This window comes from Plecotus auritus, assembly GCF_963455305.1.
Source record: "Plecotus auritus genome assembly, chromosome: 3".
Taxonomy (NCBI): domain Eukaryota; kingdom Metazoa; phylum Chordata; class Mammalia; order Chiroptera; family Vespertilionidae; genus Plecotus; species Plecotus auritus.
The window spans coordinates 14,569,263-14,583,683 of record NC_137772.1 but is presented as its reverse complement, the minus strand read 5'-3'; the positions used below and the strand labels follow the sequence as shown (position 1 = coordinate 14,583,683).

The window sequence follows — 14,421 nt, the reverse complement described above, 5'->3', positions numbered from 1 at the left end:
CACTTAAATAAATAAGTATACCAGAGAAAAACATGTTATTTCATAAAATTCTGAGTTAAAAATCCCCCTCTTTCTATTTTAATATAATAATACTGATACTAATTGGCAGTTACAAAATAGTTATGAATATGTAAAGTACAGCGGAGGGACTACAGTCAGTAATATTGTAATACCTGTGTACAGTGTCAGGTGGGTAGTAGAAGACTTATCAGGGGATCACTTCATAAGTTACATAAAAGTCTAACCATTATCCTGTATACCTGAAACTAACATAATATTGATTGACAACTGTAACTGAAAAATAAAAAAATAATTTAAACAGTAAGTAAATAAAGGCATTTCTTTAAACAACAAAGACAACAATAATCACCTGATGCCAGGTATCTGAATCTCAAAGTAAGGAAACCAGGTTAACGTTTCCCTTAAAGAGTTTTAACTAGGAGTGTTAGATGCTACTTTTGTGTTATCTTATTCTTCATATAACATCAATGTCAGTCACTATATTTTATTTCATTTTTAGCCATTGTTATATCTCTTCTATTGCTATGAACAAAATGTGGGTAATATTTAAATAAATGTTTTGTGTCTTAAATAGTTTGAGCATATAAAAGTACACAGATCATAAACCACTTTTCTCTTAGCTTCTTGCATAGAACTTTTGAAAACATTGTCAACATAATGCTATCATGCTACTTTCCAAAACTGCTCTCCTTTCCATCTCTAGTAGTTCACATGCCCATCATCCCTCAGCTGACGATTCTAGATATTTTGTAATCTGGTCTGAAAGTATTTTGTATATTTCACCCTCAGATTTCCTTCAGTCAGCTTAAAAACTGTATATCTCTATATCATCTATCTATCTATCTATCTATCTATCTATCTATCTATCTATCTATCTATCTATCATCTATCTATTGATCTAGATATTATATATCTCCAACTCAACCATAAAGAAATGTAGCAATCTACTCTGCCATGTTATGGAAAAAAAGAATGAAGAACTTCAAGTTAGGAGATTTAGAGTCTATCATAGTCACCTTCTTTGTTCTGAGTTACTATTTAGCCTCTAAAAATTCTGTTCCATAATCACATCAATAAGCACCTATGTGCATAAATAAATGGAAATAATGCTACCTGTCAACTCCCTTGCTAGCATATGTCAAAGAAAACTAGATTGGTATAGGTCAAAATATATTATTTGCTCTAGTTCAAAAAGCCATAAGCATTCACATTAGTTTTTCTTCATTTTTATACCTCCTAACTGCAAAGTTACAGGAATAATTATTAAATGCTATAGCAAAAATGTTTCATGAACAATTCCCTTTATAGAACACACATAAAAAATCTACTATTTAGCTCCTTCTCTATAATTTTTTTAAAAAGGAAAACTGAGATTTCTACATAAGCCCAAGAAATGTACTGATTTAGAACACTCAGTAATCATAAATATTATAGATCAACATTATGCAGTTTACTGGCAGAGCAAACCCAGGCATATCATTATTTTAAATCCTCAGACGATAATATAGCACTAATATCTGCCGAAATTTCCAGTTATGTTTCATGTCCTAATTATTATGATAATAAATTATTTACTTTGTTCTCAATCTTGCCTCATATTGAGTTCAAATCTTAAGTAGGCTCTAACTACTTACACGTGCCCCCTTTTTTTGTATTCTTCCAGTGTTCATACTCACTGACTTAGATATATTTAATCTGGAAAAGCCTTAAAGATTGTTTAGTCAAACATACTTATAGAGGGTCAGAGAGAGTGAGTTATTCAAGATCTTAAAGCTAATTGGGTAAAACCAGAGCTAGAACCCTTCTTTCCTGACATCCTAGGATAGAGTGTTGACTTCATTTTTGACATCTGTTCTTCCATTATTCCTGAGATTAGTTTTTCCTTTATAGTGGCTAAAGACACGTCAATCTATTTTTAAATTCCAATAATTAATTGCACACAAATCTCCAAATTTAAATACAATCAATTGCTTATTCTTCTTCCTTACCATGAAATATATCTATTTGGTGCTTTTAGATGCTGGAAAAATACATTAAAATTTTCCTAAGTGAACATTATGTTATCTTTTTTCATTACTGAGACATATTTTATTTCTCTTAGCTTCCTGCCTCCGTGTTCACCAACTTTAAGTCATGTTGTCCCCCACTCTCTACCAAACTCTGTTTACCATTTTAATAATTTAGTCCTTTAAACTCTACTTACTACAATTAGCTGAGAAATGTATTAAAACATCTTTGTTTCTTTTATCTTTATAGTTACTTAGCAATTGTTAATATAAAGAAAAGGACAGAAAGTAATGATATGATCCTACAATCCACAAATGATAAAGAACTCATTAATTTATACAATATATATCTCTGGGTCATAGTTTAATAAATATGTATTTATAAATGTATTTTATGGCTAGATACTATAAAGAATATAGAAATAGTCCTTCATTTTAAGGAACTTATTGTTTCCAAGAAGACCTAACATTTCACTATGAGGTAATATGAGATACTTTTATATATGACAGCTAGTAGCCCTGCACACGAATCCGTGCACCAGTAGCTTGCCAGTAGCTCGTGGCCACCCTCCAGTAGCTCTCCACCCACTGCCCCACCCTCCTGTAGCCCCTCGCCCCCTGTCATAGCTTGCTGCCCTGCCCTCTTGTAGCTCCCTCTGCCCCCTGACCCCATCATAGCTTTCTGCCCTGCCCCCTCCTGTAGCTCTCCACTGCCTTGTAGCTTGCTGCCCCACCCTCCTGCTGATCCATGATCCGGTTGTTATGTGGTCGGTCATTACGCTTCATGGCATAACAACAATTTGCATATTACATCTTTATTATATTGGATCATATTAAGAATACTCCTGTGAAAAAATACTTATTGTTCAATATTAAGCAAAATAAAAATGTCAGCAATAGTATTACTATGGTGGAACTAGAGAAGGCTTCATGTAAGAGCTCACATATTAGATGGACATTGAATGGTAGATATTTTCAGATACTAATAGAAGAGGAAAGATATTATTTCAAGTGAAGGAAAAGTCCCAAGGCAGGATGTATGAAAGTAAAAGTAATTGAAATATTTGGGATCAAAAAGCGAAAAGGAGAGCATGAGACATTAAAAAATAGTTAAGAAACACATTACAGAATACATTCAATGCTAAAAAGAGACATGTATGTCTAATGAGGAGGCAGTGAAAGCTTTTTGTAATCTATGTTCCCTTCAAGAACACTGCATTCTAACAAGAATGTAGAAAGGATTATAGTGTGAAAGACTGAGGCAGGAAATAATTGGGAGACTATTTCAAAAGTCTGGCAAAGCAGTGATAAAAACAGTTTACACAAGCATATAAAGGGTAGAACATAAGAACTAATAGCCTTGGGAGAAAGAATAAAAAACAATTAAATATTCTATCTTGGAAACTTGGAAGAATGCTATTGCCATTATAAAGTGTAACTTGACAAGATAGTACTAAAAATGAAAAGAAATAAAAGTATTAATTTCACTTATTCATTCAATACATATATAGTTGCTCACCTACTATATATCAGGTGCTCTAACACATGCTAGAAAAGACAGTCAAGACAAGATTCAACTTCCTGGAGCTCACATTCTATTGAAAGATACATAATAAACAAATAGCAAATGAAAGTGGAAAACAATTTCATATAGCAATAAGTACTATGAGGAACTTAAAGTAAGTAAAGATATAGAGGTGGAGAGAAGAATGAGAATGAGGAAGGGAGAACTTATCTCTGAAAAGGTGATTTTGAGTGGAGCCAAGAAAAAGTGGAGAGGTAAGAGAAGGACATTTCAAGACAGAGAGAGTCTAGTGCTCATTCTAGATAGCAACAAGTGAAACTAGCACTTCCTCCTTATTAACTTACACTTTTTAAAAAATGCTCACATGAGAATATGTTTTTATTGGTGTGTGTGTGTGTGTGTGTGTGTGTGTGAGAGAGAGAGAGAGAGAGAGAGAGAGAAACATGGATGTGAGAGAGAAACATTGATTGATTTCCTCCCACACACACTCTAGAGAGAGAGAGAGAGAGAGAGAGAGAGAGAGAGAGAGAGAGAGAGAGAAACATGGACGTGAGAGAGAAACATTGATTGATTTCCTCCCACACACACTCTGACTGGGGACTGAATCTGCAACCTAAAGTATGCACCCTGAAGGAATCCTTTTTGGTGTATGGGAGGACCCTCCAATCAACTGAGCCTCTGGGTCAGGGCTTAACTCACACCTTTTAATGGCATTTTCATTCTTCCAGATTTCTAAGCTAGACAGAGGGAAAATTAGAAAATAAGGGCAGATAAGGAGATGGGTGCCAGACCAAGTAGAAATTTAGATTTTCTTACGTGTCCAATAGGGAGATATTGGAGCATCTTAGCTTGAGAGAGGAAAGGTCTAACGATATTTTTAAACTAGAGGTCTGATGCACGAAATTCATGCAAGAGTAGGCCTTCCTTCCCTCGGCTACCAGCACCAGGTTCCCTCTGGCATCTGGGACCTGGGCTTCCCTCCGGCACCTGGGACTGGAGCTTCCCTCCAGCCACAGGCAGTCACCCAGGACCAGGGCTTCCCTCACAGCCCTGGCTTCATCCAGAAGGTCGTCCAGAAGAAGGTCTGATCTAATTAGCATATTGCACTTTTATTATTATAGACTAGAGGCCCGGTGCACAAAATTCGTGCACTTAGGGTGCAGGGGGCGGGGGGAGCCCTCAGCCCAGCCTGCGCTCTCAGGGAGCGGGCCTAAGCCAGCAGGCAGACATCCCTAGCACTGTCCCGGAGGCAGGAGAGGCTCCCGCCACCACCACTGTGCTCACCAGTATTGAGCCCAGCTTCTGGTTGAGTGGTGCTGTAGGACCGCAATGACCACCAGATGGCAGCTCCTGCATTGAGCGCCTGCCCCCTGGTGGTCAGTGCGCATCATAGTGACTGGTCGTTCTGCTGTTCGGTCAATTTGCATATTAGCCTTTTATTATATAGGATATGTTTTTATTAATTTTAGAGAGAAAGGAAGGGAGAGGAATAGAGAGATAGAAATATCAATGAGAGAAATACTGATGAGCTGCCCTCTGCAATGCCCCCTACTGGGGATTGATCCAGCAACCTGGAATGTGCCCTGACCTGGAATCAAACCATGACTTCCTGGTACATGGGCCAACTCTCAACCACTGAGCACCCCAGCCAGGATAGTGACATTTTTTGATAGCACTCTTTTGCTCTAAATTATGTAGAATGAATTAAAGAGTACAGTTAGGCCAAACATTGGGAAGCTGATGGAATACATCAAACTGGAGTATAGTTGCTTGAATTAGAATAGTAGCAGAGGAGATAGTAAAAATGAATTTTATTTGAAATATTGTGAGTTAACAGGACTTATAGATGTACTGGATGTAGGGAGTGAGAGGAAAATGTCAAAGATAGTTTCCAAGATGTCTGAGAGAGTAACAAATTGAACAATGATACAACAAACAGATAAGACTAGGAAAGCAACAGATTTGGCGGTGGATAGAGTGGGATGCTCAAGAATCAACGATTTAGATTTGGATTTGTAAAGTTTAGGATCTTTATTTGAAATCTGAAGTGTAGTTGTCTAATTGTTAGAGAGAAAGCTGATTAATTGAAAAATTTCTTTATCATCTATCTTAATGTAATAATTAAAGAATACATACGTGTTTTCTATAAGTAAGCTATACTGCAGAGTAATAAAGAGAACATCCCTCGAATCCAAGAAATAGGTATCTAATCTACATTCTACCAGACTCATTCATCTACTTCCATTTCGAAGTTAAATATTTAAAAAGATAATATGAACTCTGTGTGTCTCATTAACCTGCTTTTAAAAATAAGCTTTCTTATTGCATATGTATATATCTATAAATATACATTATTTACTTTTTCTGAATTGTGAGCATTGGAAGCAAAAATGTTACTCTATATAGTCTTCTGGGACTTGTTCTCTATGAGAGACGAACCTAAACAAAAGAATACCAAAAGGTTGAAAGTAAATATGAAAAATACTAACAATTAATTAACTAGAAACTAGTGTAAAAATATTAATTTGCAAATTCACCTTGCTTTACAAACCAATGAAAAAGAAATGGACAAATTCACTTATTTTGGAGAATTCAAAGACTTTTCTAATTAATTATACAATAGGGTAAAACATAAGAAAGAATCTGGAAGTTTTGAAAAAGAGAATTAACAAGCTTGATTTATAGACAGACAGAGAACTTTGTGCCTTACAGAAAACTTGGGATAATGACTCATTAGAACGTATCCCTTTCTATTTAAAGGATACCAGGATACCGTTACCTTACCATGTCCTGATATGATCTGAAGATTTCTTTCTATAGATATTTGTAGTAAATGTATGCTCAAGAACTATTTTAAGTCATAGGATTTTGAAGATCAAATCTCATGTGTATCATTACATTTTAATATATCATTTTCTGGAAGAAAGAGAAGTTATTTTACCTTGAATTAAAGTGATATTTTTCAGTGTCTGAGAATGTTCCCAATCTTTCAGTCTAAGATCATTAGTGATGTTGTTCAATAGTTTCACTTCTCCTTTTATTTCCTGTTCCAAAAGTGCTTGTTTTTCTTTCATAGACATAATTTCTGCTGACGCATTGTGCACACGCTCCTCTAATTTACTCATCTCCTGTGAAGCATAAGCAAGCATCCACAATTTTTGTTACACCATTATTTATAAAATATGTAAGCTTAAGAAACCCTGGAAGACAGGTTTTTAAAAAATACATATAATATTACAAGAATATTATGGAATAAGAATACAAAAATGAGAGAACTATTTTAAAAGATTAATTCTTTGGTTTTGAAGCATTTCCTCTTTTGACTGAACAGCTGAATATTCACACCCTCTGCCCTGCTCCCACCTTAGTTGAATATATCTAAGGTGTTCTTCTATTTCCAAATATATAGACGTCAAAACACAAATAATTTTAAAACACTTGTGATATGATTTTTAATTTATCTGAAGTAAAGTTTTTTTATACTGTACTTATAGTAAAATTTAGTATTCCAATTCTGTGAATTTGACAGATTTGAATATATAATTGTTTTATATCAGTAACAAAGTTTAATGACATATTTCCCAGTGGAAATGAACATTCAGGATCGCTTTTCATATTCAATACAATCTCAACTAGCATATTAACAATATCTTATTTTTAATTTTTATTGCCTCTGTATTTGAGATTTCATTATTATTTTGATTTTAATGGCATTTATATACCTGCATGCATATTTGCATATACTAGTATAGAGAGATTGTGAACAAGCGAGATAGTACTTGTTTGATCTGGGACATGCTTTACTTTTTCACTCAATAATATATTTAATTTTTTACTCAGTAATATATTTACCTATTATAAAACTTAGAGGCTGCCTTATATTTAATAATTTAGTGGAAGTATACTGTATGTATTTTTCATAGTTTATTTGATTCCTATTAGAGTTTTGAGCTGCACATATTTTACAACTTTAAATAATGCTATAATGAACATCTTTTAAAAATGTTTTGTTGATTTCAGAGAGGGAGAAGGAGAGAGGGATAAAAACATCAATGAGAAAGAATCATTGATTGGCTGCCCCCTGCATGACCCCTATTGGGGATCAAGCCCGCATCCTGGGCATGTGCCCTGACTGGGATTGGAACCATAACTTCCTGGTTCATAGGTCAACAGGTCAACGTTCAACCAGTGCACCACACTGGCTGGGCTGAACATCATTTTATATATATGTGTGTGTTTCTATAGGACAGCTTCCTGAAAGTGAATCTGATCCAAGTGTGTAAATATTAAATTTTTTGTTCAATACTCTCACACTGTCATCCAAATACTTGATATCATTTTAAAATCTTATTAATTGTATATTAGTGCCTACTTTTTGCACCTAAATTCTTGACATTATCAATATATTTAACTTGGCAGAGTAAAAGTAGACACAATAAATTCTTGATATTTAATTTGCTTTTCAAACTATGATAAGGTTAAATACCAAATCATAATTTTTTTTATATTTTTCTTTATTACTTTTCCTTTCAAGTCTTTTCTTGGTTTACCGTTGTGCATTGGCCTTTTCTCTTGCTGATGTACCAAACCTTTTTATCTATTTTGATAATGTTTTGTTTCTCTGTTCTACTTTTATCACAGAGTTGAGCAGTTTTGACATAGACCGTGTAGTCCCCAAGCTAAATATTTATCTGACCCTTTAAAAAGAAACTTTTGCTGACAATTGGTCTAGAACAGTGGTCAGCAAACTCATTAGTCAACAGAGCGGCAAACCGCGGCTCACAAGCTGCATGTGGCTCGTGAGCCGCAGTTTGCCGACCACTGGTCTAGAATATATCTTGCTCTTTTGTCTTGTATATTTGATGCTATTATGATAATACATGTAATATATTATTCAAATTTTCATTTTTAAATTATAGTTAATTTACACATAAAAGTTATGTATACTTCCTGGGAGTGAAAAAGTAACTATTTTAAACTAGATTTTTTAGGTTATTCATGTAAAGGATGAGGATAAAAAAAATGATGGATCTATTGTAAAATTTACAGAGTGCCCACCTCCCCAGATCTGCTAAGGTAATGTAAAAATCATAATTGGTTTAGGCAGCCACAAGAGATACTATACCAGGTTTTATTATACTAAAATACCTTGAGAGGCTATAGCCAATGGAAAAATACTTTCCTTTTCGCTGGGAATCTGGAAAAGGAACTAGATTGAGACCTGGTAAGATTCTGAACGGAATCTGGGTAGGTAGGATGATGTTCAATCAGGGTTTATAATGTTTGATCTCCTGTTCCTCTGAGGAGACAGGAGCTAAATGAATTCAGTGTCAGCATGTGGCCTTCCAATAGGAAAGTTCTTACCTCTTGTTGTTTAACTGTATTCTGTTGGACTTTGCCATTCAGTGTTTCAATACTGAGCTGCAAAGCAAGTAATGTGGTGTTCAGACTTATTAATGACTTGGAGATTTCATCTATTTCATTTCCATGTTCCTGGACTGATGAAGCCACGGTTCTCAGTTGGAGAAGAACATCATCAAATCTTTCATCAGTCATTGCACTGACATTTTGGAAATGCTCTGAATCTATGAGATTGTCTTGTGTATCTGAAATATCCTGGATTCTTTTCTCCATGCTGCTCAGGTTTCCTGTGACAACTTCTCGAAATTTTATATCCTCTTCATGGTCATTTCCTTTTCCCATGAGACTCTGAGATGAATCATTGGCATTAATTGAACCAACTGTGCAATTCTTCTTTTCCCATCTTAGGAGTTGAGCTATGTATTTAAGTAAAAATAAGCAGAGTCATGGCTTGGCTCCTTAGATGCATACCAGTATATCATCCCATTCTAACATTCTGAATGCTATCCCAAATCAGGTATTTATTTTAAATAGACATGTATGAACCATAGTAGGTATATTGCTGAGAGGGTGACAGTCTCCTATTCCCAATTTACTTTAGAATTTATTCCAGGATTTAAGCCATTCTTTTTGAATTGCTACTTATAAGGATCTCCTGGACCATTGCATTTGGCTTTCCCAGTAAGAGAGATTCCACAGATTATAAGTGCATTGTACCCTACTCCTTGGGTCTGTCATTAAGATAAAATGACATAACAGAGTATCTGAAGTTAGCATGTTGAATATATTAGTTCTTATCAAGATAAATGATGATAATAACAATAAAGTTTGTAAAGTAGAAGTATTAGTGTTATTTATTGTATGAATAAATTGTTGGTTCATCTTCCTCATCCTATCATTAAGAATTTTCATTTTCAGTTTACACAGGCCTAATTTATAGTTGGTGGAACAAAAAAATGGGCAAATAATATTCTTACTTTAAAAGGTATTATTTTTCTAAGATTAGTCTTTGTCTACTATGAAATATATATTCATAGCAAAAATTTAGAGATGAATAAGAAAAAACGATTTAACATTAATCTCTTCTAAGTTAAATGCTAACATTTTGGTGTACGTATATCAAAGCTGACTCTCTGTTTTCACTATCATATTATTATTACAAAAGCAAGATTATATTTTGGGGACATGCAGAGCTGAGGATATGTACTTCCAAATAGACATATAATATCTAAACAAGCTAATTATCCTTCTGAAATGATCTAGAGCAATATAATATGTTTACAGTTTCAAAAAATGAAAAGCATAAACATTAACTTTGCAGATAAAATAATATATATTTATACAAAATAAAGAAAACATTAAATACTATTTTACCACTAACCAGTGATGGTTAACATTTTCTTGTTTTTCCTTATCTCTATATATTTTTCTCCATCATTTATACCTTTTATCTACATATATATCTCTTATTTATATTTGTTTTATTATATAAATTTTTCCATATCTGACCATTATTAAGCAATAAAAATAACTTCACACAGTTGAAAAATATATCTACATAATCAGCTATACCTGATCTGTCAGTTTTCTGAGTAAAGATGATATAGCAATAGTATCATCTTTATAGGTTTTTGAGAATTAAATGAAATAACACATGAAAAAACATTTAGTTTCCACCCTTAGCTCAGGGTACCTGTTATATAAATAAGACATTGGTGTTTATACAGGGTCAAGCTGCCTGATTCTGGAATCTAGCTCTACTCCTCATTATTAGCTGGGTTACTCTGGGCAAGTTACTTATCTTCTCCTTGCTTAAGTCTTCACAAAGATCTAGAAATAGTAACTATCTCAACAGTGGTGCTAAGAATGAATGAGATAAGACATATAGTATATGTACTTAAATCCCAATTTTTAGAAACACACATTATATCCTATTTTCCTAGTTACATTCTCTTTACAATTAAGCTAAATGTGACTACATTTTTATATGATCCACAACAAAGGCCATTTTAAGTGTGCATAATTTTATACTTCTTAATTTATCAACAAATTGGACAAAAAAAGTATATTTCTTACTAAGATTTTATCCCATTTATTAAATTAAGTGTGGGGAGTAATTTTTAGATTGACAGCCTCATTTATGAATTCACCAATGCTATGATTTATTTATTAAGCACCTACTAAGTATAAAACACTGGGAATAAGAGACTGAAATTCAAAGTTGTCCCTTAAAATTTTCCTTTTATGGTCATTATTGTGTTTTGTTTTGTTTTTTAGTTAGCAGTTAAGAATTCAGGTTCTGGATTAGAACTGGGTTAGCAATTCTTGCTCTTTCCTTTACAAATTGTGACCTTGGGCAAATTAAGATGTCAATGCTTTTATTTCACTTCTATATAAATGGGGTACTAATAGTCAGTGTTCAAATAATTAAATGAGCTATTTTATGTGAAGTCTTTAGAATACATCCTGGCACATAATAAGCTTTTGGCAAGTTTCAGCTTTTTTGTTATTGTTAATATTTTGGATTCACTGTTTGTGACTTGTGCATCTATATATGCACATCATTGATAATTAGGGGTAATTAATATTGTGTAATGCAAAAAACTGGAGGAAGTTCCATATTGCAATGAGTACAGTAATCTCTGTGCTTTATTTTACGAGGCATATGGATATAATTATTCAACCATGTAATTTTGCTTATACTGGGAACAATTTCTATATTAAATGGGTAAAGCAACTCTTGCTCACAATATAAGAGAGACACCTGATTTAACAAAATGTCATATGACCAAAGGTTTTTTTTATTTGACATCAAGTTCAACATGGATTGACAATAAAGGTTACATTTTACTAATATATTTAAAAACAAAACAGTTCTTATTTCCCCAAATTCTGAATGAGAACTAATTTGATCCCTACGTTTTTTAAGAATGTTTAATTCTGTATCATAAATCTAGGTAAAGAACTCAAGAGTTTCTATTTTCAGATTTTCATTTATCTCACTATCATTGGAGAGATGGCATTTTTTTGACTTTTCTATTTCACATTTAAAGGAGACAAGCTTTTAGGACTTGTGTAAAGTCCTAGGGAGAGAGTTATATTTGATTCCATGGATCACATTTACTCTTTCGTGTTGGTAATACCTTTTCCTACCAAAAACCTATATTATTCTGAGCTAAAGAATATGCAATATTTCAGTGACAATTTATATACATTAATACTGAATTATATTTGACTAGAGGCCCGGTGCATGAAATTCGTGCACGGGGGGGAGGGGGGGTGGGGAGAGGAGTGTCTCTCAGCCCAGCTTGCACCCTCTCTTATTTGGGACCCCATGAGGAATGTCCGACTGCCCCTTTAGGCATTCGGACATCCCTCTCACAATCCAAGACTGCTGGCTCCCAACTGCTCACCTGCCTGCCTGCCTGATTGCCCCTAACTGCTTCTGCCTGCCAGCCTGATCACCCCCTAACCACTCCCCTGCCAGCCTGATTGCTGCCTAACTGCTCCCCTGCCAGCCTGCTTGCCCCTAACTGCCCTCCCCTGCAGGCCTGGTCACCCCTAACTTCCCTCCTCTGCCGGCCCGGTCACCCCTAACTGCCCTCCCCTGCAGGCTTGATCGCCCCCAACTGCCCTCCCTTGCAGGCCATCTTGTGGTGGCTATCTTGTGTCCACATGGGGGCATGATCTTTGACCACATGGGGGCAGCCATCTTGTGTGTTGGAGTGATGGTCAATCTGCATATTACTCTTTTATTAGATAGGATAGAGGCCTGGTGCACGGGTGGGGGCCAGCTGGTTTGCCCTGAAGGGTGTCCTGGATCAGGGTGGGGGTTCCCTTGGGGTGTGGGGCGGCCTGGGCGAGGGCCTGTGGTGGTTTGCAGGCTGGCCAAGCCCCCCGGCGACCCAAGTGGAGGCCCTGGTATCTGGGATTTATTTATCTTCTATGTAGCCTGGAGCAGAGCCAAGCCTTCTGCTCACTCCGTGGCTGCCACCATTTCTGTTGGGATTTATGTATCTTCTATAATTGAAACTTTGTAGCGTGGAGTGGGCCAGCCAGGGTGTGCAGAAAGCTTGGCTTCCTCCATAGCCGGGGGAAACCCAAGCCTCCCTCCTGCTCTCTCTGTGGCTGCAGCTATCTTGGTTGGGTTAATTTGCATACTTGCTCTTGATTGGCTGGTGGGCGTGGCTGGCGGGCCTGGCTTGTGGGTGTAGCAGAGTGATGGTTAATTTGCATATTACTCTTTTATTAGATAGGATTGCCCAGAGATATTATGCTGTTCTATTAAGCCAGTGATCCAGTAGGTTCTTTAAGAAAAGATAGCATATAGAATAGATTTTAAAATTAAGGAATATCTTTTCATGAATATGACACTTTAAATTTAAGCAGAGTTTTTATGTACAACATTTTACTTTACCCACCAACTCATATTTGCCAAAACAAAGTGATTACTGTTATTTTAGTAGGGATATATTTGGTCTATAATTATAATTTTTTGGTATCAATAGAGATATGTATTACATTTTAGTTCTTTTTGGAATATATTCTGATCTACAACTTAATTAAAGTTGTAAATGGATGATCAATTGTTTATTATTCAAGAGTGATAGACATGGCAAGATCTCCCTATTCTTATGAATTTGGGTACTAACATGAGCTTATTTGATTTGAACATTTTAAATTTCTCGTCAATCTTAATAGGTACTATTATAGTTTTAGTAAACAAAACCACCTCAGATCAATCATTGTCAACCCTAAATTAAATGTGTTGACTGGACAGTATTTTCTAATAGCCCAGAGATCCTGAACTTGCTGAGAACCCGGAGTTCTTTTCAGGCTTCAGTCCACATTCTGCACTGGCCTATTAGAAAGCAGTTGCACTCTTGGGTTGGCGCTACAGACCATGGTTTGTATAAAGGCAATTAAATTAACCTAATCATAACTGGCTTATTGTTAATAATCCCAAACAATAAAATATCTTTCAGTTATGTCTTTCAAACTACAGATAAGCATGTACATAAACAGCATACAGATAACCCGAGTTCACCAGGAAGTTAGTTTCACGAGAGATAATCAGGTTCTTTTACTTAGATGGTTGTGGTTGGTTTGAGTGACTGGTTTCGTTTCTTGTTGGTTTTGTTTCTTATTTTGTTTCTAATGGCCAAAATAGGAGTTGATCTTTATCTGGGAAAAATATTTTTCCTGGCTAAAATTACAGCAACTCTTCTTTGTTTTTTTATTGGTCAATCATATTTTGTGCTAAAAACACAATTACCCTGGAAGACAGTAGGACACAGAGGTTAGGAGTCAAGTGTTGTGGGTGGGAACTGCAGAACACTCTCAAATTCCTTTTGTGGGTAATGAGGGTGAGGTTATATCTACTCAGAGGTAACTGGAAAGGTGTATTTAGACAATCTGTGGAAAATTTATAGCCCAGTTCCTGAATATAGTGAGTGCCTAAAATTGATAGCTACAGTTACAATTGTTGTTTTATTATCATTTCTTTCT

General features: G+C 35.2%; 1 protein-coding gene across 2 annotated transcripts in view; it reads right to left on the bottom strand.

Annotated features, from left to right (window-relative positions):
- The window catches only part of MSR1 (macrophage scavenger receptor 1), a 71,234-nt gene that overhangs the window by 44,489 nt on the left and 12,324 nt on the right, over nucleotides 1-14,421 (bottom strand). For both annotated transcript variants that reach the window (XM_080661011.1, XM_080661012.1), the window contains 2 exons: nucleotides 8,917-9,329; nucleotides 6,494-6,680 (listed from right to left, as the gene is read on the bottom strand). In XM_080661011.1, coding sequence (XP_080517137.1) covers nucleotides 6,494-6,680; nucleotides 8,917-9,329 — 600 coding nt within the window. The remainder of the gene's footprint in view (nucleotides 1-6,493; nucleotides 6,681-8,916; nucleotides 9,330-14,421) is intronic.